This window comes from Lactuca saligna, chromosome 8 (assembly GCF_052625555.1).
Source record: "Lactuca saligna cultivar CGN05327 chromosome 8, ASM5262555v1, whole genome shotgun sequence".
Taxonomy (NCBI): Eukaryota; Viridiplantae; Streptophyta; class Magnoliopsida; order Asterales; family Asteraceae; genus Lactuca; species Lactuca saligna.
In genome coordinates this window covers 105,087,041-105,109,914 of record NC_136424.1, presented here as the reverse complement: position 1 = coordinate 105,109,914, position 22,874 = coordinate 105,087,041, and the positions used below count along the sequence as shown (strand labels likewise).

The window sequence follows — 22,874 nt, the reverse complement described above, 5'->3', positions numbered from 1 at the left end:
AAAGAAGATGATACTTACCAAAGACTCAACACAGTTGCGAAATCTGTGACTTAGATTCTTATAAGACATTAACATTTTTTCTATGCTAAGCTTTGGATGACGACAATCACACAAGTTGTCATCACGCTTCCTAATAGTTACAATAGTTTGGTTCTCACAGCTTTGTGATCCGGATGAGTATGTCATCGAAGATTAATCGATTTTTAAGGGTTTAAGAGCATACAAAGAAATGTTATAAATGGGAAATGATCTTGACGATGTTTTCATTTAGGGTATGCATACTAGCTTACTAATGAAGCTGATGAGTCACCTGCCAACTGTGTATCTACATGGACAACATTGTCCACCTCTACCATGTCAATTGTAGATAACTGGTAATCGTAGGTCACATTTTATGTATTGGCTTATTAAATATGTAATTTTCGAGTTTGAGTGTCTAGAAAGGCCAAATAAAATAAGAATGGTCTTTTAAAACGCTATATAAAATATAGCTGGATCTCTATGACAAAAACCCTTATTTTTTGTCGAATGAAATAAGAGGATTATGAGAGATTAATTAAAAGGAAAAACATGTTTGTATAGTTATTTTTATTGAAGGATAAACCTACATTTTATTCTTAGTTTGCTTAATATATTTCTAACTCGAAAACACACCTAGTTGAATTTTTTTTTTTGCATCATACATTTTTCTTTCCTTTCTTAATTTTAAACTCAAGAACGTAGTGTTTATCAACGAATGATGGAGGAAAGGAACTCACGAATGATGGACGAAAGGAACAAGAATACACACGATCCTCAATGGCATGAAAAAAAAAAATAAATAAATAAATAACAGATCATCTCTCTTTCACAAACTCCAGGGAGTCAAAATGGATGTTTCTGAAGTACAGGAATCAAAATGTAAATATACGCTACAACTCCTAACCTCCACATCTCCTTAGTTCATTATCCGATGATGAAAAAATAGCAATTTATTACAAAACCCCCCTTCTGTGGTTCTGAGAAAGAACCGAAAATATGGTTTCTTCTTCATCTTCACTGTGGTCCGCAAATGGCAATCTTCTTCTCCAACAACAATCCTGTTCATCTTTCTCCAACTATCGACACTCTGCAACACCAAACAGGTAAATTCCACAATTTCCAGTCTCCAATTTCCTCGAATTTTGTTGCTTTAATAGTCGCTTAAGTTTTCTTGACTCTGTATTGTTAATTTCAAGAAAAGAGTTCAGAACACAATCGGGTATTCTTGAAATGTGATACTTTTCTTAGCCCATGAAAAATTTATACTCAATTGATTAGTTTCCTGTTCAAAATTTTATATCACATTTCAAAAATTATGCTCAATTGATTAGTTTCCAGTTCAGAAATCATATATGTAATCATCTCACTAAGCTTCATCTTATAAGACAAGTTTATTAGTTCCTGATTTTGAAAGAAAATTGACCTAAAACATCACATATTTTAAGAACTCATATTAAGAAATCTGCAGGAAGAAAGATACATAGAAAATGGCTCAAACCCTAGAAAAGTAAATCGGTTAAAGTGGGATCTTTATATTAAAATTTACGAATTCTATCTTTTTTTCTTTTGATTTTTTCCAGATGGGGTTTCAGAAAAGAGATTGATTTGGGACCTGCCATTCGTAGAACCAAAGATGAAGCATTTCGTGTAGCTAATCCTAATGTATGTCATTAAAAACTATAAACCATCATAGAAAAAAAAAACACACAATGATTAGATTCATGTAATTTGTTGTCTATATTAGTTTTTAATCAACAAATACATAATCCATAATTGAACATAACTCCGTAATCATTAATCTTGAACACGGTAAGATAATTTCTAATTTTTGGAGATTAATATAGATTTTTATACAAATTTGATTTTAGAAAAATAGTTGTTTTTTTTAATAATGTAGGTTACAATAGCAAGTGGAAGGGCAAGGAAAGAAGTGATCATGGTTGATCCGGTTGAAGCAAAACGCTTAGCCGCTAAACAAATGGAAACCATTAAAGCAAAACAAAGTTTTCAAGTACGTTTTTTGTAATTATTATACACAGTACACAGTACACAGTACACAGTGGTGTTCTGATAAAACGATGTTGCAGAGGAGACGTCAAATAGAAGCCATAAATGGAGCATGGGCTATGATTGGCCTAACCACAGGCTTAGTCCTCGAAGGTCAAAGTGGAAACGGCATTTTGGCTCAGGTGAGCTCATAGTGGTTTAGCTGTTTAGCCACTCGGCTCGTAAAACATGGTTAACCGAGTTTCTTGGTTCATGCAGTTGGCTGGATACTGGGCCACCTTGGTCAGCTTTTTTGTAAGATAATGCACACGGGTTAGGGTTAAGCCCATATGGCGTTACATGAAGCATATGTTATTTTGTTTATGATACATAGAAGAGGAACCATAATATATCATTACACTTTGTCACAAAGGCAAAATGTTTGTGATAGGTGACTGCTTTGTGTCGAGGGTAATTTGGTCAAATACTTTCCCTTTGTCATCACTATACAAAAGATAAAGATTGGATGTTGATAAAAGCGAAAAAGGACCCCATTGTTTTTTATGTCGATAACTTGGACTTTTGTTAAGTTTATGTTTAATTTGATTTCTCGTGCTATGTCATTTTCGTCATAAACTTTGAATGGGTTCCCGGTGTTTGATTGGATGACAATGAAAAATCAACATTTTTTGAGATATGGTGGAAGATCTGACAAACAATTATCAAATAAAAAATTCAGAAAAATCGAAACTTAGATAATAAAAATTATTAGGACCACGACTCTCATCTCTGAGACTTTGAGGTAATTTTGACTTCCAAATTGTTTTATCAGTTTTCAAAGTCTTTAAGGTTTTGCAAATGTAGAATTTGTAATTGCTCATTTGGGTCCTCGATAGTTCTTTTTAGTTTTATGATTAATTAACCCGAAGGAAAGAAGGAGATAACGTTGTATTTTAATATGTAATTTTGTAAATTTGTGGTTGATAAACTAATTATCGAATGCCAAACTTGGATTTAAAAGTCAAATCTTGGTTTTCTTCCACGTGTGACTCAAATCTTCTGAAAATTATATCTAGTGATAACTATAAGACTAAAGATTTATGGGTTAAGTTGGATTAATTTTTCCTCGACAACAAAATGTCTCGCATGCTGCATCTCCAATATCAGTTCTGCAACACAAAGAAAGGTGCTTCTTCAATTACATATTTTTTCACTACATTGAAAAACATTGTTGCTTCACTATCAGATGTGGACTCTGAAATCTCAGAAACTGAACTTGTTATGCAAATTTTGAGACAATTCTTGGCATCTTATCACAGCATCGTTAGTGTCATCACTCACAAGGATCCATTCCCATCCTTTCTTGACGCCAAGAATATGTTGTTACTACATGAAGCTCGTGAAGAAAAATGTTGATGCTTTCAGCCGCCTTCTATGGTGGTCAAGTTCCAGCAAACCCACCTTAATTTACCGACTTAAGTCTTTCATGGTTAGAAATGGTGCTATCATACCGTCGAATTTTACAGGTCACACCACACTACCGTTTTCTAACAATAAGTTTATGTTAAAAGAAGTCTTAGTGTCACCTCAATTGGTAAAAGATATTTGCTCTGTTCGGAAATTTGCAACTGATAATCGTGTTTCCAATTCTTTTGACTTGTTTGGTTTTTTCGATGAAGGATCTTGACTCGGATGAACTTTTGCACCGGTCCGATAGAACTGGCATCGCTCCTTATACCGTTTGTACCCTACCTGTTGTCTCGTTTGCTGTTGTCACGCTACCCACTTAACATCGCAGATTGGCCATATAGGATCTATGGTTCTTCAATTTTTGCGTAGTCATCATTTTATTTCTAGTAGTAATAATAAATTACCTATTTTTCATGCTTGTCAACTAGGTAAACATTGTCGTCTTAAGTTTCCTAAGTCAGTTTCGAAAACTTCTCGTGTGTTTGAATTAGTGCATTCTAACTTGTGGACATCTCCTGTTTTGAGTATAAGTGGCTTCAAATATTATATCTTGCTTTTAGAAGATTTTTGTGAGTGTTTTCGTTACGCTTAAAATATGATGTTTTCTTTATTTTTTGCAACTTTCACTCGTATGTCAAAAATCAATTCAAATGTGATATCTAATCTTTTCAATGTGATAATGGTCGCGAATACAACAATCAATCTCTTCTCAACTTTCTCTCTCCTTTCTTCCGTTCATACCATTAATCTTCTCTCTACTTCCACGCTTTACTTCAAAACTGTAACACCCGTATATTCGGGCTAGTCATTTTAGAGACAATAATACTCAAAAGCGACTTTTTGATAAAAGATTATTTAGAATAAATAATCTTAACTAAGTTGTACTATATATCACAAGGGTTCCGTGTATATAAAGAACGCTAAAATCCGAGTTATAATGAAGAATTTATGACCTGTCGAAGTTTTACGGCAAAACCGGCACGATACCGGGAATTGTAAGAAGTGAGTTTATGATAAAATACTTTTTAGCCTTTGCGATCTAAATAAAAGTCATAGTATATGTTAAACCGAAAGCGTACAAAAAAAAAAAAAAATAACGTCCAAATCTGACTTTGGTTAAGAAAATTATAATTTTTCTAAGATTTAACATAGCAGTGCACAACCCGGAAATTGAATTTTAGATCGATCAATTTTTAGCTGATACTACCTAAATGAGAATTGAAGATCTCATTAATAGAAGCTCAATGATATAATGACAGTCGAAATTGGACGTCAAATGAAAAAGGTATTAAAAGGTACTATTTTTTAACGGATTTTAACTATCTAAGTCTGTTAAAATATAACTTTAAAAATAAAGTCAAAATTAGCCAACGAAGTCTAAAGGAAAGTTGTAGTCCCGTTGATCCCTACGCCTGGATATAAAGAACGTCAAAAACGGAGTTTGTATGCAAAAGTTGTGGATTTTAGAAGATAATTATTTTTTGGAGTAATCTACAAGCGACACACAACACGATCTAAGCCACTGTTTCTTCTCCATGCCTTGCCACCATTTGGTGGCACATGGCATGGGAACGCTCAACGTTCAACAAGGTAATGCCCTGCGCTCGCACTGAACTCATCCTATAAATAAATGTGCAAATTACTTCATTTCTCACACATTTCTCACCACTTCTCTCCCAAACACCCCCAAACACTCAAGGATTTTCCCTAGCACTTCCCAAACGTTAGAGGCGAGTCCCGGAGCACCAGAAGGCTCCGAGAAGAAGAGCTTTCGGCTCGGAAGTTATACCCCCGCAGATCCCGGTTCCTAGCCAAACCTCCTACTAAGTTTCATTGAAGGAAAATAGAATTGTTAGAAGCGAAGCGCTCTCCGAGTTTGAAATCATCACTTTAACAAGTGAGTGCATAGTTACTTTCATCTGATACATAGATATGAAGTATTTAATATAAATTACGTGCTACGTGTACATATTATCTGTGTTCTTCATATATATGTTGGATGAACCAAATATACATATTTTATTTGATGTATACTATATATGTATTTTATACCTATAAAAATATTAGGTAAAGATGGGTAGATGAATGATGAGGGATGAAAGGTCATATAGATGAACATTGGCAACTATGGACTTAGTGGCCTATAGATGAACATTGGCAGCTGCACCACAACCTGTAGATGTTTTTAAACTACGATGTACTCTAAACATCCTAGCAGCTGCACCTAAATGATAATATCGGCAGCTGCACCTAATAGAGAACATCATAATGCTGGCAGTTGAGCCTAAATGATAATATCGACAGCTGAGCCTAATAGAGAACGTCATAATCCTGGCAGCTGCGCCGAAATGATAATATTGGCATATGTGCCTAATAGATAACACTGGCAGTTGTGCCATTAGCAACAATGGACTTCGTGCCTATTTCTTAGAACAATCTTTAGGAATGAATGAGTGAATGATAGATGATTCTTAGGGTAGATCCTTAAAAAATAAAGAAGATAATGAGGATAAATAATTGGGATAATTGTTTGATGATGAAACATAATAGATTTATTATTGTGAGTTGAAAACCCTATGTACTCACCAGGTTTCCCAACATGACCCACTCAATTTATTTGTATCACAGGTATCAATACGAATCCACATTACACTAAGAGATTAAAGGAGATATAAATCACTCGTGTAAAGGAATGTAAGGTCTGTTTATGCTTATGTTTATGTATTGACGATGATATCCCAAAGTTTTAATATAAACAAAATACATTTCTTCGGAAATTCTTTGATAATATATTTATCATGTTTTTCTGTAAACAAATTCCGCAATATTATTCTTTAAAAAGGATACTCTAATTTTTAAATAAGCATAAATAAAATTTTTAAAATGACCGTGAGTTTGGGGATGTCACAATTGGTATCAGTCTTTCAGAGCATTAGTTTAAGCGAAATATGAATTTGTAGGATTTCTAAACTTAAACTTAGAATGCTAAGCGATGATCGTGAGGAGTGTGTCTAATATATTTTAGGTAGTACAACTGAATAAACACAAGCACTAGATTATTTAAGGAAGATGCCTAAAAATCTTTTATGTGCTAAATAATTTGTGATGCTTTATGATGCCATTATTTGATCGGATCCATGGTCTATTGCCGACCGGATCTAGAAACTTTATGTGTTTAGTTTTCTAAACATTTAATTAAGGTATTAGAACTGGCATATAACTTTTCGGAGTAATATGGAGGATTACACGTCTAAACCTACTCTATCTTAAATTTCTCGTCTTGAACAACTATTACGATGTATGGAACGTCATGATAAGGACTCGTATCAGACTGAGCAAATAGAGGAAATCAGAAAGTCGATGATAGTGAATGATACCTATCGAAAGATACCGTAAGAGAGGTATCTTGCCTTTAGAATACATCTAAAAAGATAATATGTCTAGTACGGTAGAAGTACACTTTCGATTGGTAGAAAGAAAGAATTTTTGGTATAATCCATAAAGTTGTCTCATCGGCTGACATTTCCTCCACCAACCGACTTGAAGCAGAATCGATGATTGAAGATATGCATGTAAGAAGACCTAGTAGAGTCTAGGGAAAATTTTATGATTGTTTGGACACATTTGTATGTGTTAAATTTGTTTTTGTGAAAATAACTTGTAGAACTGCGAGACAATACTTGGAAGAGTATGAGTATGTGTGAATGGTAGTAGAGGCTTATACTGCCGGAAGCATATGACTCGCACTTGTATCAGGGAAAGTCAGAAGGTTATGAAGAAGCTAGTAATCGATTATGTTCTGTTCAAGTATGTCGTTACCATCATTTCGGTAATGACTAGAAGACGATTATTATTCCGACCTTAGTGGTCATATCAAATCGAGTCCGACTAATGTGACAATCATCAACTTTGTTCAAACAAAGTCAAAAAAAGTCAACCAGGTCAACTTAACTTATATTAGAATTTTAGGAGAAAGGTGATATTGATGTTTCTAATGTACTATTGGCAAGTTATAATGCAAAATACCTCTCTTGTTACCAATTATTGAATATAAACCCTAATTAGGGTTAGTAACGTAAAATTTTGATAATTTAATTATATATTATTTAGGTATAAAAAATATTCATAACACAATGTAGTTGAGTTCATAAACTTTATACTACTTGACAAATTTATAACAAAGGTTACATATTAAGATTTTTGGTGATTTCGTCACCAAATGCGACAAATTCCTTACCCGGCTTAAACACTCAAACTTTAACGAAAATGATTAAGAATCATCCTAAATTTCGTGTAATGTATTATTTTGTTTGATCATACTGATTTTCATAATAATTTGAATTTATATGATTCAAATTAAGTAATTGTACATCATTTTTACCACTTTTTTTTTTTTTTTTTTTTTTTTTTTTTTTTTTTTTTTTTTTTTTTTTTAATAAAAATCACCAACTCTTATAAAAAATTACCCATTTTTTTTATAAGAGTAAACTAAAAAGACCACATTTGTCTTATATGATCATTACACCTTTATTAAAGTATTATTGTTTAATTAAGTGAGACAAGCTTGAATATTAAACTCAAGAAACCACTCCATGCCTCCATACCCACCCCACCCCTCCCGCCACCCCCTCATCACCCTCCCTCCCTCTCTTTCTTTATTTCAGTCGAAACCCCACCCCATCCCATCTTCTTCATTTTTGTTCATCTCCTTCCTCAAGAACAAGCTCCCTTTCTCTAGACTAATTTTTATAAGTTTGTAACATCCCAAAATACAACCCAAAAATTTTTGTTTAATAATTACTAAAAACATCATGTCAATATCATAAAATAAAACTCGTACGTCAATATCTCAAAACCATAGCAAAGTATTACGAGAAAACTGTATGAAGACTGTATCAAATCATATCTATAACAAGCTAAAACAACTCCCAGGATAAATTGAAGCTGTGGTGTGTGCGATGCCATCAACCCGAGCTCTTCCCTTTACTTACGGAAGTACCTGAAACCAAAACTGAAACTGTAAGCACAAAGCTTAGTGAGCTCCCCCAAGCTACCACATACCATTCAATAACATATAAACACATATTGGGCCTTGCCCACTGCATCGGACCGAATTCCGGAAACTGCATTGGACCGAAGTCCGGAACTGATTGGGACCTTGTCCTCTGCATCGGACCGAAGTCCAGAGCTAATTGCATCGGACCAAAGTCCTGAGCTGACTGGGACCTTGTCCCCTGCATCGGACCGTAGTCCGGAACTAACGGCATCGGACCAAAGTCTGGAAACTAACTGAGCAGAGCATAGTATAGCATAAACATATCAACTAGCATGAACACATAAACTGCATACTGCATCGGGTCGTAGGCCGGAACACATAACACATAAACACTGTCTGAGCCATGAAGGCATCAAACATTCTAACTACTGCACCGGACCGAGGTCCGGAAACTACTACTAATTAAACGGGCCAGCATTGTGGCCTTTGACCCGTTCCTACTGGAAGGAAAACTCACCTCGTACACTGGTTGCTAAAAGAACTACTCTGGAAACTGAATGCTGCTGCTCCGGTATCTCCCCGGTTAGAATTTTCATAAATACACTCAATTAATTACTGATAACTGTATTGAGGGTAAAATGACTATTTTACCCCTGGTCAAAGTCAACCTCCTGATCAAAGTCAACCTCCAGTTGACCGGACTCGCCGAGTCTGAGGAACTACTCGCCGAGTCTGAGGAACTACTCACCGAGTCTGAGGAACTACTCCCCGAGTTCTGTCGAGCAGATTCCATACAACTACATTCGAATCCGCTCTATGGTTTCTAACTCGCAGATCTGAAATCTTGGAATCATCTGAACACGTAAAATTGCTAACTTTAAGTGTACCTACGAAGGAATGAAGCCATCCTACTCAAACACAACTTTACTGGGGAAAACTCATCCGACTCGCCGAGTTGCTCATACAACTCGTCGAGTTCTAAGGCAAACTTCATCGGACTCGCTGAGCTGTTCTTCCAACTCGTCGAGTCGACGACTAACTTTATATAACTTGCCGAGTTCATTCAGCCCTTTTTCCATACAGGTCCGATCTGAGCCATGCAGCTGCTACAAATCATGGATCTAGACTTCTAGGGCATGTTTTTCACGTAAACTTGCTAACTTTACGTGTATGCATGGCTTTAAAGGCTTCATATGACCAAAAAAAGCTCTTAATGAGGTTCTAGGCTCAATGGGGACTTTAATCACAACCACAACCAAAACTTTATACTTCTAGCATGCCATGAGTGTCCAGATCTGAGGTATAACCCGGCCACAAGGCCTAATCACAAGGGAAATTGGGGTTTTTAGGGTTTAGGAACCACAATTTAGGAACAACATAGATCTATATGATTAATAAGAAAGGTATAGAATTTAATAGCAGAAAAGATGGCCAATAGAGTGTGTATTCTGGATCTACTTCCTCTTCCTTGAACTCTCCAACTTTCTCCTTCTCCTTCTTACTCCAAAGATGCCTTCACAAGCAATAAACATGCACACACACACACACACAGAAACAACTAGGGTTTGATAAGGAATGCTCTGAGGGTGATGGAGGCCGAAATGGGGGCTATAAGGACGTTTAAATAGGTTGCAAACCCTAAGAATTAGGGTCTCTTCCTGATTGGCCTACTCGCCGAGTCCATGCGTGGACTCGCCGAGTAGATCACTTAAAACCCGTATCCAACTCGACATCTACTCAACGAGTTAGGGCTACAACTCGCCGAGTAGCTCTTCCTAAAAGAGCATTTAATCAAAATAAATACGTACCAGGAACGGGTCGTTACAAAGTTGGTTCTTGATCTCTTGGTAGGTTTTTCCTTACTAATCTAGTGATTCTATACATATATATACACTAGTTTTATTACAATTACACACTTTAATATGTGTTAATATCCATAGGATCTTCCAATCATCAAGTGTTCTTAACTTGAAATATTTCATTCTTCGCCTCTTTATCCACCAAGAAACACCCTCAAGGTGAGTTCATACCCCTCATTACGAAAATTTATGTGTGGTATGTTGTTTAATATATGAATTTATGAAAAATGAGTATAAACATGCTATATGTTCTTAAGAAAAAGTCATAAAAAACAAAACTACAAAAACTATGATTTTTATGAACATAATATGACTTTTCTAGCAAAAATGGTTATAACCAATATAACCAAGTTGTTACACGATTTTTGTGGGATATAAATCAAAATATGTTATTTTGAACATATGTTATGAAACTAGTTACAAATACCACGGATTTGGTTTTACAAAAAGAAAACCTAGAAATCTATCACGTTATGTAAAAATTAGGGTTTTGTAACAAAAATGGACACTATCAGGTTATGGTATAATTTTTGTGAGATGTGGCCTAAAGTATGTTGTTTTAAACACATAAGGTGAACTTGACTTAAACGTCACAAAAAGGTAAAAACAAATTTTACAAATTTATAATTCAATATTTACAGTTTGGTGACGTAAAGAAAGTAAAAAACTAGAAAACTGACTTTATCATACTAAAAGTTCATATACTTGTGTTAGATGTATAATATATGTTACTTATGAACATCTAAATATGTTAACATATATATATATATATATATATATATATATATATATATATGTATATGTATATATATATATATATATATATATATATATATATATATATGTGTGTGTGTGTGTGTGTGTATAAGTACAACAAAATATTTATAATAAACTATTGAAGGTAGAGCTTATGGGTCATTAACACAATTATAACATTTTGGGACAAGACGAATAATTATATAAAAGTATATACTTATTATACACGATATTAATACCATGGAAAAGTCATAATCACACATATAAGGGTTTTCATTACAACAAAACATAAACATGTTGAAACAATTATGTGAGACAAAATCTTCTTCGTACCTTTTAGAGTAAACACTAAAGTCCTGAATTATAACTAGAATCTTGGTAAGAGAGCGTGATACTTGTGTATAGATCTATATTGGACTGAAAATCCTGCACCAAAGCTGCTAGCTACAGCTAGACCGGAAAGTCTGGGGTGACAAATGTCTAACATTCAGATGCCTGAAAAACGTCGCAGTAGGCCAACTTTGGTTTTAGCATGGTTGTAATAACTCACATAGGAAATCAACGATACATTTATTTTACAGGTTAACATGCTTTCAAATGGTTTTATATAAGAATAAAACTACGTAATACTATTTTAAATATAGAAATACTTATACATTTTTGCTCTTAGGATTTTTAAGACTACAACTCATTTTTAAGGAAGTATTGGATTTTTTAGGCACAAACACTATCATTTTACAAGGAATGAATTATAGATTTTTCCCATACAAAACTCTAATGAACTCACCAACTTAATTGTTGACACTTTTCAAAACTACTTGTATTCTCTAGAAACCATTAAACAGGTAGTCACAAGGCTTTTGAAGATGGGACGCTACAACGTCGTACTATTCATTTTGTCATCATAATGTAATTGGTTTTGAAACATACAACACTTGGAAACAATGTAACATTTTTGAATATATTTATGATGGTTGTGTTTTCTTTGATCACTATTGTACATTATGTTGTGATACTGTTCATGAAGTCATTCATCCGTAGATGTTTCCGCCATCCTGGTTTGGGGGTGTGACGGATTGGTATCAGAGCATTATTTATATTGAACTAAGTATATCAAACCACGTAAGATATAAAACTATAAATACAATGGGACTAAAACTCTCTTACTAAAATATTTCATACAAGTGTACTTTTAAAGTATGATGATATTTTTACAAAGTATAAGTACATACATACATACTGGAATGGTATCAAAACAAGAACAATACAAGAGTAAAAAGATAAGTTGAACACTACGAATAGACCTAGGTATTTATGTAATCTGATCTAGGATAGATAGAGCTTGATCAACTATATTTGTCTGAGATATGAGTAACATGTGCTTGGGAATAGTCGTGGTGAACAACAAGTCTAAAACTACCAACACCCCATACAAAGAAACTCTAGAACCAAACATAAATTTTAAAATACAATGGGTGTATTTTATGATACTATAGAACCATACACCTGGACTCATTATGTGACTATGATACCTTTATCATTGCACAATCGACATGGATGGATTTCACCTACCAGGAGATCCTTACTTTCCCGATAATGGGAATGGTGGATGGATCAAAGAAGAGCCCGAGGAGCAGGTCGAGGTTGACGCTCCAGTTGCTGAGGAGGACCCGCATGAGGGCCAAGGTGATGATGAGGACATTGATGAGAACCTGATGGAGGAGGACTCCGATGCTGATTCTGAGGTCAGCAACCCACACTTTTTTGTCTGCAACCTGCACGATCCTATACCCAATCCGAGCTTTCAGGTAAACCGCCATACAGGTGGTCCATTATGGATGCGTACTCCTCGTAAGAGGATACCTCCCTTTTATAGGCTCGAGATTTTTCTAAAAGGTGTACCACTCCAGGATCCGACACCCTGTTGTGCAGAGGACACACACAGATGGAGCCATGAGCATGGCAAGCATCTCCCGTACAGTATGTGTCGAGAGTTCGATGACCTACGTATTGGCGGTTCAACCAACAGGGCTCTCTATGGCATGATTCACCGCATCTCACGCCTTAACGAACATGCTAGGGCGTCTACCAGCCATATCCTATATGTTGGTGCCACTGTTGAGGTCACCACTGCCCCGTTTCGTCGCCTAGATAAAGACCGTAATCAGACACGCGGGATTATTGATTGTATTCTAGAGGATGTAACGACTACCCGAGCCAAGGTTAGGGAGCTCATGGACAGGCATGCCGACATGGAGCAGAGGATGATCGAGGCTGAGTGGTGAGCTGAGGAGTCTAGGGAGAAAACAAGGAAGATGCGAGCATTCATAGCCACACTTCAAGGGCCGAAGGATGTCACTCGCTATGAGGAGTGTTTATGCTACTCGATTTTTTTTATAGACTAGGTCTTTTGAGCAAGCGTTGGTGCTACTCCCTAATGTATGTAGGTCCGACCCTGCAAATAAGTGATTACACTATTCTAAGGGTCATTATGTTGTCGATCTTATTTTGGGTTTTAGGTGTATTATAGACCTCCATAAAGGTCAGTTTTCCAAACTATGTACTACTATGAAACATTATCAATGAAATGGTTTATATTTTATTTCATTGGGTATTATTATTAAATTTCTAAATTTTTATGCAATTTTTTTTACTTATTATGGTAATTCTTTAATAAATGTTTACAAGTTATAATAAAGTTGATGTTGGATATAGTGTCTAAGTCCATAACTATATTTGGTATGTACTTGACCCGACCCGACATGGTCCATTTGGGTTGCATGGCATCATGCACTTGGATAGACTAAATGAGAGAAATAAGACACTTATGGTTTATTAATATATTATAAGTTCTAACATATTAATAATAAGAATAATAATATTTAGTTAGTATTGATCAATAATTAATTTAGAATTAATTATGTGATCAAAAGAAGACTAATTAAATATATGGATTGATTATGTCAATCATCTATAACTTATATAGAGGGCCAAGGCTCCATGGATTATCAAGTTGGGTTAACCCATAAGATGCTCCGTGGATGCTCCATGGGGGTTACATAACCCATGGGTGATTGAAATGAAAGGTCATGACAATTAGGGTTTACATGATGTAAACCTAATTGTAACATACTATATAAAAAAGCTATTATTCACCATTTTAGGCCACTAGAGTGAATCAAAGAGGGCCAGCCGAAAATCCAAGTGTTCTTATTCTCTAGAGTTTATTCCAAGTGTACTTGGTGTTGTGTGAAGCATTTGAGGCATCACACTTGAGGTGCTAGGCTCACAACGTTTCAAATGAATCCAAGCTACAAAGAGGTATGTAATTCTTACTAACTATTAGAATAAAAGATCCCCAGGTATGCTAGATAGGATTATGAACCTTGGAAAATCATTTTGCATGTATCTTAGTCAAACATAGATCCAAGGTTTCTAGGGTTGCATGTACACCATAGGAGTGTTAGAATGCTCAAAACCCAACTGTAGTATCAAAGCCTAAGTTTGTTTGTTTGATACTTTATGTAAAATTGCTGAAAAACGAAGTTGTTTTGTTCACTGCCCGCATGAACTCGCCGAGTCCAAGGGGAGACTCGACGAGTCCATGAAGAAATGCATGCAACATGTCGAATCAGTTCATGCACTCGACGAATACATGTCGCAGTGTTCAGATTTTCGAGTTATGCTAATGGAAATGGACTAGAAACATTACCCTAAAATGTTTTGGTGTTATAAAACTTGTTTTAGTTGGTGTAATATTTATGCTAATCCATTTACAATGGCTATTATAAAAAATTACAAGTTTTATATAAGTTTGTTATGATTCTTGAAATTCTTGATAATCATGTTTTTGAACTTATGAATTTAGATGATCTTAGGAATTATTTGTAACCTCCATGTTAGTTAATTCTTGATCATTATGTGTTTTAATGGAGTCCATAACTTGTCCTCAAGTTATGGAAAACCAAGAGTCACACTTGAATTAAAACCATTAAAAAACACAAAAGTTATGAAAATGAAGAGTATTCATTTTTAATACTCTAATAAAATCATAAGTTATGAGAAATGAAAAGTTTTGAAAGTTTACAAAACTTGCCCTCAAGTTTTGGAACAAGTAAAGTAATAATTAAAACTTTAGTTCCAACCCTTAGAATTTTAAATATTAAAATTCAACGCTTATACTTTATAATATTATAAGTGAATAATAATTATATATGTATAAGATAAAAGTTGTTTTTACCATTAGTAGGCCTTATTCACAAAGCCGGTCTATAAGGGGGGTATAAGGTTGTTGCCTATAAAATGGCAACTTAATGGGTGTCCATTCTCACCCACTGCTTCCTTGATCGGTGGAGGGTCGTTAGCCGAAAAGGTAGAAAAATGACTATAATTCTCGTAATAAGTATTATGAATATATTAAAGTAACTAAACTTTTATTAATTCTCAATCTTAGTTACTTTAGGAAAATGTGAATAAGGTGATAATCCATGAAGTTACACTTTGCACTTTGATTAAGTCGTTAGTGGAGCGAGTGTGGTTAACCGGCACACTAACTTGGATTTATCAAGGTAAGAAAAGGGTGACTTAATGTTTATCATAGTATCATTGGAGCGTGTGTGGTTAACCGGCAATTCGATTGAGGGGTAATACATTAAGTGTACCAAGTAATTTGCATGGTTACTTCACACCTTGTTTTGTGATCCTCGACATCCCAGTCACAAAACTTGAAGGGCACACTCGAGATTGAAACATGCCGTTGAAAAGTTCAACGAATCTCAAAGAACCTAAGAATTTCTAAACCAATTAAAACCTAATAAGATTTATTCCGTTTTATGGTGGAAATTGGTGAATCGTCATTCACCTACCTTCAAATATTTTATAGCTTGGATTACGGCATCCCTCTTCTAAATTATAAAATATTGTGTTGGGTCCTAGCCTTAATATTGCATGTGGGTGCTTTATTAAGGACTATCCTGAAATCTAATCTAAACTTATTCTTTCATTTCAGATGTCTTCCGAAAACAATGCTTCTAGCTCAAAGCCAACTGGCTCCTTCTCTCTCATGAACCTTTATGGGAGAGTCATCTTTGATGGATCCAATTTTATGGACTGGATCAGAAACATTAGGATGGTCACTCGCTATGAGGACAAAGAATATGTCATTGATAGGGAGCTGAAGGAGATAGATGAGTCAACAGCTACCCCAGAGGAGATTGCTGCATTTCAAGCACATGAAAGGGATGCTACCAAATTAGCATCTATCATGACTGCCACAATGACAGTTGACCTCCAAAAGTCCTATGAGGACTATTACCCTTTTGAGATGCATGTGGAATTGATGGAGCGATACCATCAAAGTGCTCGTCAAGAGAGGTATGAAATAATCTCCTCCATGATAACCACCCAAATGAAGGACAATGAGTCCCTCACGACCCACATGCAAAAAATGCAAAGATTTGTGGATCGCTTGAAGAAACTAAATGTTAACTTTCCTGAGGATTTAGCAATAGGTATCATTTTGCACTCCTTACATTCATGTTATGATCAATTTAGAATGACATATCACATGAATAAGAAAGAAGTTACACTTAGTAAACTTCAAGGACTCTTAAAGACTATAGACAGTAGTCTTAAGGGTAATTCGAGTGTTCCTACTCCTCCTACTCATACTGCGGCCAATGTCTTGGCAATCGGGCATGGCAAAGGTAAGAAAAGAAAGAAACATTCTAAGGGTACCAAGGGTAAGACCCTTGAAGGCTCCTCTTCAAGCAAACCTAAGAAAGGTTTTGTCACACCTTCTGCTAACCCTAATGAGGCTGAATGCTTCTATTGCCATGAAAAGTCGCACTGGAAGCGAAATTGCCCTAAAAACCAGCAAGATCTTAAGGATGGGAAAGTAAAACCCAAACATGTAGGTATATACACTATATTGTCTAATAACTCACCTCATTCTAAGTCTTGGGTCCTGGATACAAGTTGTGGAATTCACATATGTTCTGATCTACAGGGACCAAGAAGAAGTGAGGATTTGGAGCATGGAAAGATAAACCTAATCATGGTAAATAGGAAAGTTTCACCTGTCATCGAGATTGGAGTTTATTCCTTGGTACTAGATAGTGGGTTTACATTAGACTTGAATAAATGTTGTTATTTGCCAGAAATGGCAAGAAATGTTATTTGCAGTCATGGATTGTATAAACAAGGGTTTACCTTTTATTTTAATAATAAAAGTGGTGGTATTGATGCTTTCTATAATAGTGTTCTTTATTTTAAATCATTACCTTGTGATGGTGTGTATGAAACTGTATCTATTGTAGATAACTTAGGAAATAATGTATTGTGTATCGATTCTTCCACTAGCTTAGATAAAGCATCTTTATGGCATTATCGTCTTGGACATGTAAGCAAGAAACGCATAGGCCAACTCCAAAAGGATGGAGTTTTGGAATCATTTGACCTAAAGTCAGATGATAATTGTGAATATTGTTTACTTGGAAAAATGACAAAGTCACCTTTTACTGGCACTTGTGCTAGGGGTGAAGGTTTGTTGGATCTCATACACACAAATGTGTGTGGACCCTTCAGAACCGCCATTAGAGATGCTAATCGCTTTTATGTGACTTTTATTGATGATTTTAGTAGATATGGATATGTCTACTTAATCAAACATATGTCGGAAACCTTTGATAAATTCAAAGAGTTTAAGCAAGAAGTGGAGAATCAGTTGGGCAGGAACATTAAGATGCTTCGATCCGATTGAGGTGGTGAATATCTTATTACCGAGTTCCTTGACTAACTTAAGGAATGTGGGATAGTCTCACAATTGACACCTCCCAGAACGCCACAGTTGAATGGTGTAGCTGAGAGGCGCAATCAAACCTTGTTGGACATGGTTCGTTCCATAATGAGTCGAGTTTCACTACCAATATCAATTTGGGGGTATGCCTAAGAGACTACCACCCATATACTTAACCTAGTACCTACAAAGAAGGTTGCCAAAACACCTCACAAGATGTGGACTGGAAAAGTTCCAAATCTAGACCACATCAAGGTATGGGGTTGTGAGGCTTTCGTGAGATGCGAGACTCACGACAAGCTCGAACCTCGAAGTGAGAGGTGTATTTTCATCGGCTACCCACATAATTCTTTTGTTTATATCTTCTACAGACCCAGTGACAATGTGGTCTTTGTAGCAAGAAGAGGAGTCTTTCGAGAGAGAGAACTCATAAGCCAAGGAGACATTAGGAGGCAAGTTGACCTTGAAGAAATTCAAGAGTCAAGCGGTGAAGGAACCTCAAACCCTAGCCCTCAACTTGAGGAGGAAACTCCTGTTAAGCTGACTGAAGAGTCCATATCTCTGAAGCGTTCCACCAGAGTTAGGAATGCACCTGGGCATTATTATGGTTTCCATATTACTACAGAAGGTGATACCCTTATCAGTGATAATTCAGTGATAAATCTGGAAGAGCCTAACAGCTACACGGAAGCCATAGCAGGCCCTGTGTCTACTAAATGGAAAGAGGCTATGGATAGCGAGATACAATCCATGTATGACAATCAAGTTTGGAACTTGGTTGACAATGTACCAGGTCGTAAGACAGTAGGGTGCAAATGGATCTTCAAGAAGAAGACTGACATGGATGGTAATGTACACACTTATAAGGCACGACTAGTTGCAAAGGGTTATTTACAAACTCCGGGAGTTGATTATGATGAGACCTTTGCACCAGTGGCCAAGACTAAATCTATTAGGTTTCTGTTAGTCATTGATGCATTTCATGACTATGAAATATGGCAATTAGATGTCAAAATCGCTTTCCTTAATGGAAAGTTGGTTAAGGATGTTTACATGGTTCAACCATAGGGTTTTGTAAGTATAGAATACCCTAATAGGGTGTGTAAGCTTGAAAAATCATATATGGATTGAAACAAGCACCTCGCAGATGGAATCTTTTCTTCAATGAGAAAGTCAAAGAGTTTGGCTTTTCAAGATGTGAAGATGAATCTTGTATATATGCCAAGGATAGTGGGAGTATAGTTAGCTTTTTTGTACTGTATATGGATGCCATATTGCTCATAGGAAATGACATCCCAACCTTGCAGGAAGTGAAATCCTGGATTGGGAAGTGTTTCGCTATGAAAGACCTAGGAGAATCTGTCTATATCCTCGGGATAAAGATTTTCAGAAACAGGAGTAAAAGGCTAATTGGACTTAGTTAGAGTACCTACTTGGACAAAGTGCTGATGAGGTTAAGTATGGAAAATTCCAAGAAATGAGATTTACCTATACAGTGTAATGCCACACTGAGTAAAGCTCAAAGGCTAAGTACAAATGAAGAGATAGCTGAGATGAGTCAAGTCCCATATGCTTCCGCTGTAGGCTTGATCATGTATGCTATGACTTGTACTCGTCCTGATGTTGATTTTGCTTTAAGCATGGTTAGCAGATATCAGAGTAATCCTGGCAAGGCTCACTGGACTATAGTAAAGAATATTCTCAAGTACCTGCGAAGGACTAAGGACTGGTTCCTTACTCTTGGTGGGAGTGATGACTTGAAAGTAGCAGGATATAGTGATGCTAGCTTTTAGAATGATAGGGATAATTTCCGCTCTCAGTCGGGTTGGGTCTTTACCCTAAATGTAGGGGCAATTACTTGGAAAAGTTTCAAGCAAGATACAGTGGCTGATTCCACTTGTGAATCAAAGTATATAGCAGCAAAGGAGGCTATATGGCTAAGGAACTTCATCGGAGACCTTGGAGTTGTACCAACTATTAAGGAGCCCATGGAAATTTTCTGTGATAGTGAAAGTGCAGTTGCCTTAGCAAAGGAACCAAGGGATCACAGGAGATCCAGGCACATCGACAGAAAATATCATTTCATCAGACATCGAATAGAAGAAGGAATTCTCTTGGCAAAGAGGGTATCATTAAATGAGAACCCGACAGATCCCCTCACGAAAGGACTGAGTAGGGTTAAGCATCTTAAACACGCTATGAGCATAGGGCTAAGAGATGATATTAGTTTTTAGAAGTTAGATAATTTTGAAATATGTAAAATGTAATTAACATTTGATGATAAATAAGAGTTGTTATTTATGAGTAAAGTGTTGCTATCTCTTGTCAATCATTTACTAGTATTTCTTTTTTGCATGTTTTGACTTCCAGAATAATTATGTTATGGTATATATATATATCATATTATTCAAATTCTCCACAGTCAATCATATGTTGGAAGTACATATGAATCAAGACTGTCATGTGTTGGTTTGTAGAGGTCCAAGATGTTAGACAAAGGGGGCTACAACACTCATGAGTGCTCATAAGTTATGAGTATTGGATTCAACCCACGCTCACTGGTATCACTTCATGGAATTTATCTCGAGTGATCGTGAGACGGTAATATTACATAAGTCTTCAAACCTAGACATATGATTTGTTACCTATGAGTTGGTTATGCATTAATTGTACAAAAACACATTGCTAACTCGATGTTATAAAATGTACCTTTGTGTGTAATTCAACAAGTAGTAGAGCAAACATATGAGTCGAAGTTTATCTATTCCTTCTTGGATTAGAAGTGATATCTGGGACCCCTCGATGATTTTGTTTTGACCCATGTACCGGGCCCAGTCAGAACTAAATTGATGTGTTCAATTAAGTTCTATGTCAAACAAATCGGAAATCGGGAAACAACTGCTAGACAATAGAAAGACATTGTTCCATGTGTTTGTCCGACTGATATCTAGAATAGAGGATTATATGATCACTTATCTAAAATGACACACCATCATCTTCTCAGTTCCGAGAGACCATGATTGCAGATCGGTTCCTGAAGTCATACTTGCAACTATAGTTATTAGACTTATCCAAGTGTGAGACTATTGAATATAGTGTCTAAGTCCATAACTATATTTGGTATGTACTTGACCCGATTCGGCATGGTCCATTTGGGTTTCATGAAATCATGCACTTGGATAGACTAAATGAGAGAAATCAGACACTTATGGTTTTTTAATATATTATAAGTTCTAATATATTAATAATAAGAATAATAATATTTAGTTAGTATTGATCAATAATTAATTTAGAATTAATTATGTGATCAAAAGAAGACTAATTAAATATATGGATTGATTATGTCAATCATCCATAACTTATATAGGGGGCCAAGGCTCCATGGATTATCAAGTTGGGTTAAACCCATAAGATGCTCCATGGATGCTCCATGGGGGTTACATAACCCATGGGTCATGGAAATGAAAGGTCATGACAATTAGGGTTTACAATGTGTAAACCTAATTGTAACATACTATATAAAGAAGCTAATATTCACCATTTTCGGCCACTAGAGTGAATCAAAGAGGGCTAGCCGAAAATCCAAGTGTTCTTATTCTCTTAGATTTTATTCCAAGTGTACTTGGTTGTGTGAAGCATTTGAGGAATCACACTTGAGGTGCTAGGCTCACAAGGTTTCAAATGAATCCAAGCTACAAAGAGGGCTTCAATTCTTACTAACTATTAGAATAATAGATCCCCATGTATGCTAGATAGGATTATGAACCTTGGAAATCATTTTGCATGTATCTTAGTCAAACATAGATCCAAGGTTTCTAGGGTTGCATGTACACCATAAGAGTGTTAGAATGCTCAAAACCCAACAGTCGAGACATAACAAACATATAATTGAGATGTTCTATTTCGATAATACCCGATTTATAACTATTATCGAAAACTTACCATCACTCCATCTCTAATCCCTAAGGGAGAAGAATGCCACTACACTGAAGTAACCAACGTTCCGGCATAACACTAACACCAAATCCATAGGTGGACCCCACTACGTTCCAAGCTGTGGTGGCAACCGCTATGTCTCAACTTACCACTAATGGCACAAATGGAAACGAAAATGGAAACGGAAACAGAAACAAGAGCGGAAACGAGAACGATGTTAACAGGTCCAATCATGGTGAAAGTCAAGGATACCAACGAGTCTGCTCCTACAAGGATTTTATGAAATGGAAGCCCAAGACTTTTCATGGCAATGGCGGGTGTCATCGCCTTAACGAGATGGTTTGAGAAAACTGAATCTGTGTTTGAAGTCTGTTCATGCCCAGTTGAATGTAAAGTCAAGTACATAGCTTGCACTTTTGCTGACACGACCATATCCTGGTGGAATAACCATGTTAAACCCTAACTCTCAACGTGGCCAACTCTATGAGTTGGTAAGATCTGAAGGTCATGATGCTAGAGGAGCACTGCTCGAGCGGCGAAATTCAGAAATTAGAACAAGAACTTTGGAACTATACAATGACGAGATCTGATGTCACCGCCTATACTACCATGTTTAACGACTTGGAAGTTCTATGCGTCGGGATGGTCACCTTGGAAGACAAGAGGGTAGAACGCTACATCTAGGTACTATCCCCCCAGATTCAAGGAATGGTTGTATCTGCTAACCCAACCACCTACGATAGTGCCAAACATTTGGCACGAAGGCTTGTTGACCATAGAGTTCGACAATGCATTATGACACCCATACCTTATCAACCAATAAGGGGAGATAACAAACGAAAATTATGGAACAAGAAAAAGGGCAAACCGACTCAAGACCCAACCAAATGACTACAAGCTGTGGTAGTCCATGCTGCGACTATCCCTACTTCCTCGACGTCAACTAAACAATGTGTTAGGAATCTTCGTAAATGCAACAAATGCAACTTCCATCACAATGGAGCTTTCCGGGAGATACACTACAACAAGTGTAATTGTGTAACACCCCCCTCTA

General features: G+C 36.1%; 1 protein-coding gene across 1 annotated transcript; it reads left to right on the top strand.

Moving 5' to 3' along the window:
• Nucleotides 1-941: 941 nt before the first annotated feature.
• Nucleotides 942-2,571, top strand: LOC145012647 (uncharacterized). The gene is made up of 5 exons (XM_078971440.1): nucleotides 942-1,124; nucleotides 1,602-1,683; nucleotides 1,919-2,032; nucleotides 2,109-2,210; nucleotides 2,287-2,571. The coding sequence occupies exons 1-5, from the start codon at nucleotides 1,018-1,020 to the stop codon at nucleotides 2,329-2,331; spliced, it is 450 nt and encodes a 149-aa protein (XP_078827566.1). The 5' UTR covers nucleotides 942-1,017; the 3' UTR covers nucleotides 2,332-2,571.
• Nucleotides 2,572-22,874: the final 20,303 nt, after the last annotated feature.